The sequence below is a fragment of the Chrysochloris asiatica genome, unplaced genomic scaffold (assembly GCF_000296735.1).
Source record: "Chrysochloris asiatica unplaced genomic scaffold, ChrAsi1.0 scaffold00106, whole genome shotgun sequence".
Classification (NCBI taxonomy): Eukaryota; Metazoa; Chordata; class Mammalia; order Afrosoricida; family Chrysochloridae; genus Chrysochloris; species Chrysochloris asiatica.
Genome location: NW_006408624.1, coordinates 1,685,267 through 1,689,938, shown reverse-complemented (window position 1 = coordinate 1,689,938; position 4,672 = coordinate 1,685,267). Strand labels below are relative to the sequence as shown.

The 4,672-nt window shown below is 39.4% G+C and overlaps 1 protein-coding gene across 1 annotated transcript in view; it reads left to right on the top strand.

Moving 5' to 3' along the window:
* ZMYM6 (zinc finger, MYM-type 6) overlaps positions 1-4,672 on the top strand; it is a 30,080-nt gene that overhangs the window by 1,718 nt on the left and 23,690 nt on the right. The window contains 5 exon segments of the mRNA XM_006878248.1: positions 241-348; positions 981-1,260; positions 1,433-1,486; positions 1,489-1,581; positions 2,485-2,657. Of these exon segments, the coding sequence (XP_006878310.1) occupies positions 241-348; positions 981-1,260; positions 1,433-1,486; positions 1,489-1,581; positions 2,485-2,657 (708 nt within the window).

The window sequence follows — 4,672 nt, the reverse complement described above, 5'->3', positions numbered from 1 at the left end:
TATGCAGTATTTCTCTTTTTGTGACTGCTCTAAGTCAGTCTTTAGTCCACTTTTTTAACCTTTCCTCTAAAGCTCAGGGTCCCAGGATTATCATCTGTATCTGTTTCATGGTCTCTTGCATCTTTGTTTTAGAGTGTCTGTGTAACTTGTTTGCGTAGTCTACCATCTTGCCCGAAGTTGTCATCTTTATTCATTTTATAACTTATTCATTGATTTTTTTTTTGCTACCAAGGTGTCCAGGTTGCGTGCTATAGTTGTAAAACCTCTGCAATCCCTCAGTATCACCTAGCCATGTCAAATGGAACTATATACAGCTTCTGCAGCTCCAGTTGTGTGGTAGCTTTCCAGGTATGATCTCAGGTAGTATCTTACCCCTGTAGTTCTATTAGCCATTGGTCTATGGCAAAATTCTAACTACTGAAGATCCCTATTTCTCAATTTTAAAGTCAACTTAAAAAAAAAAAACCAAAACCATAAACATTCGGTGCAACCAGGGTTCTAAAGGTCATATCCACCAAATGCCTGAGCTCAGGTGTATGGGCCTCAGAGCTTTCTTCCGTAGTCAGTGTCCTGCTCTTCCCTCCCCCACTTTCTACCTTGGCTCTCCCCTCACCAGGGGGAAAGGGACAGGTGGTGGTCACTGTGCTCTTCATAACCATCAGGGGCTGGTTGGTCATGGGAGCGTAGGTAGAGGAGAAACTTGGGGGAAAGGAGAGGTCTGCTCTAATGTACTAGAGGCATTTACTTGAGGTCTTCATCTGGCCAGCCTGAATTGCATCCTCAACCTTTTAATGTTTCATTTTCTCAGCCCTTCTATTCCATTTCAACCCTGTTTCCATTTAAACACTTTCTGTGAATGACTTTATATATAAAAAAATGTTTGTGGGGGAATTCAGTTTGTTTGCTAACGTGAGAAAATGAAAATTACTAAGTGATTTTGTTTACTTGGTAAAATCTCTACCTTGTTTGTGTTCTTTCAGAATGTATTTAACAAGCCAGAAGAAGGAGCCAACTCTTCAGCAGTGCCCCTGTCTCAGGGCCAAGTGGTAGTAAGCCCACCCACTGGGTCAGCAGTGTCAGCAGGAGGAGGTAGCGCCTCAGAGGTTTCCCCCAGCTCCATCAGTGGTTCTGCAGCAGCCAGTCTCCAGCCTCTTGCTGAGCAATCCCAGCAAGTTGCTGTAACCCATACTGTTTCTAAGCTCAAGTGTCATCAGCACTCTTACCATCTGTGTGCCACAAAACCAGAACTTCTGTTCTATAAGGTAAAGAGAGATCAAGAAAGGGATTGAATATAATCTTATCCAATAGAAGCATTTTTGTCTTTTCATCTTTCACAGTCACTTAATGTGCTTGAAAAGGAGAAGGGCAGTAGGTTTCTGAAAGATCAAGCACCATTTGAATAGACTTTAATGACTGTTACTTCTTTGCTTTTAAGGTAAAATGTTTCTGTTTTGTGGCAAGACTTGTTCTGAGGAATATAAAAAGAAAAAGTTGTGGCAATGTGTGACTACTGTAAGCTTCAGAAAATTATAAAGGAGACTGTGCAATTCTCAGGGGTTGACAAGCCATTTTGTAGTGAAGGTAAAGAAAAAAGTTGGTTTTATCCACAGAGCATGTGATTGCTATGAAGTATAGTAATTCATCATCATTAATTGTGGTTCATTTAACCATAAATAATTTTCAAGTAATTGTTTCATGAGGTATAATAAGGAACCTTAGTGATGTAGTGGGTTACAGGTTGGGTTGCTAGTCATAAGGTTGGTGGTTCAAACCTATGAGCCGCTCCGTGGGAGAAAGATGTTACAGTCTGCTCCCATAAAGACTTACACTCTCCTGTAAGTTGTGGCGCTGTAGGATAAGCATTGGACTGCAAACCACAAAGTTGGCAGTTCAAACCTACCATCTGCTCCTTGGAAACCCTACACAGGGTCACAATGAGTCAGAACTGACTTGAGGGCACTTAACAGCAACAATAAGGTCACAACACTGAGTCGGAATTGACTTGATGGCAGTGGTTTGTTTTGTTTTTAAGGTTAATATGTGCTTGATATTGAAGTCTTTTATATTCAATTTATATGTAATTCACTTTAAAATCTATCCCTTTAAATGTTGCAATAATCTCAATAAAAAGCTATCAAAATATGGTTAGATCTGTGGTATTAGAAAAAATCTCTTCGTAAGTTTGGTGTGATTTCAGGTATCTTTCTGTTCTTGCATTTATAAAGAGGGCACTTAAGCAATACTGCTGTCAACTTTTATACCTTTGATATTTGATATTTTTTAATATAGATGGCTTAATGTTCTGAATATACTCAAAAGACTATATGAGTTTGTTTTGTGAATATGGAACCTATCTTTCAAACTAGAGGCAAATAATTCTGTATTATGTATTTAGAAATGAGCTTAAAGTTATCTAAGACCATGGAAATTCCTTTATCTCCTTAATGTTAGTGTAAATTTTCTTTCCTCCTTTCTCGTTTTCAGTTTGCAAATTTCTGTCTGCACGTGACTTTGGCAAACGATGGAGAAACTACTGTAAGCAGTGCAGTTATTGTACACAGACATCACCTAATTTGGTAGAAAAGCGATTGGAGGGCAAGTTAGAAGAGTTTTGTTGTGAAGATTGCATGTGCAAGTTTACAGTTCTGTTTTATCAGGTAAATATGATATACTTTTTTGGCTTCCTCAAATTAATGCAGATTATTTATTTAAAAGATTGAAAAATTATGTAAAGAAATATTTAGTATTTAGAGCTGTGTAAAATAAATAATGAACTCCTATAGCAAAATTCTGGAGTCCTCGTGTGGCGCTGTGGACTAATGCACTAGACTACAAAGTTGATTTGATCAGCAAGGTTGGTGGTTCAAGCTTAGCAGCTGCTCCTTGAAAACCTTATACAGGGTTGCTATGGGTTGAAACCGACTCGATGGCACTTAACAACAACAACAGCAACAAAATTCTGGTGTGGCGCTGTAGGATAAGCGCTGGATTGCTAACCATGCTATCCATGGTTCAAACCCATCTGCTGCTTCTCAGAAGCCCTATTCAAGGTCGCTACGAGTCAGAATCAACTCGACAGCACTTAGCAGCAATAACAACATAGCAAAATTCTCAGAAGTCCTGGTGGTGTAGTGGGTTAAGTGTTGAGCTTTTAATTGTAAGTTAGGTGATTCAAACCCAACAGCTGCTCTATGGGAGAAAGATGAGGCAGTGTATGTCTGTAAATAGGAATAATCTTGGAAACTCTATGGAGCAGATCTACTCGTCCTATAGGGTCTCTATGAACTGGAATTGACTTGATGACAGTGGGTAGTGGGGTAGCAAATTCTGTTTCTTTCATACATGAAATCTCAGGGCAAAGAGGGAGGACAGGAGATTTGGAGATTTTGTTGTGTTGTTGTATGAGGATGTTATTAAGTGCTGTTGAATTGGTTCTGACTCATAGGGTTTCCAAGAAGCGGCTGATGAGTTTGAACTGCTGACCTTGTGATGCAAACTGACCTTGCGGTCTAGTGCTTTATCCCACAGCGCCACATCAAGACTCTGGGTATGTTCCTTATATTTTCTGCTTTTTAAAAAGACACATAACTTCTAAGTTAGAGTTTTACATAGTTAGGTTGCCTGATGTTACTTTCTCATCAGACGGTTGTTCTGAGGAATTTGAAGTTGAACCTTCTCACTTTATGGGTCAAATGACTGGTCAGCCTCCTTTAAAAATAATCATGTTTTTGAAAGACTAACTGTGATAGCTATAATTAATTGAACACTTATTATATGTCTTGTGCTACATATGTGTTATTTAATCCTCACTACAATCCCAAGAGCTGCATGTATTGTGTCTAGCTTTTAAATAAAGAAAAGGAATGAGGTTCAGGGAATTTAAATAACATGCTCCTTGATGAAGCTGGTAGGTAGATAGCAAGATAGCACCTGTCATGCTCTAGTGAAATAACTTAGTTTTTTGTTTACCTCATGTGCAAAATATCATCTTTCTCAGGGACGGGTCTATGTTTTTTTCACCACTTGTTGTTGTTTGGTGCCATTGAGTTGGTATCGACTCATAGTGACCCTATGCACCACAGAATGAAGCATTACCCGGTCCTGGGCTAACCTCACAATTGTTGCCATGCTTGAACCCATTGATGTTGCCACTTTGCCAATCCATCTTGCTGTGGATCTTCCTCTGACCCTCCACCTTACCAAACATGATATCCTTCTCCAGCGACTGGTTCCTACTGACAATATGTCTAAAGTATGAGAGACAAAGTTTGGACATCCTGGCCTCCAAGGAGCACTATGACTGCACTTCTTCCAACACAGATCTGTTGGTTCTTTTGGCAGCCCATGACACTTTGAATGTTCTCCTCAACACCATAACTCAAAAGCATCAATTCTTCTAACGGTTTTCCTTATTCACTGTCCAGCTTTCTCATGCATATGAGGTTATTGAAAATACCATGGCTTGGGTCAGGTGCACATTAGTCCTCAAGATGACATCTTTACTCTTCAACACTCTTAAAAGGTCTTGTGCAGCAGATTTGCCTAGTGCAATATGTAGTCTAATTTCTTGACTGCTGCTTCCATGAATGTTGATAGTTGATCCAAGAAGAATGAAGTCCTTGACAACTTCAGTCTTTTCTCCGTTGATAAGAATGTTGTTTATTGGTCCAGT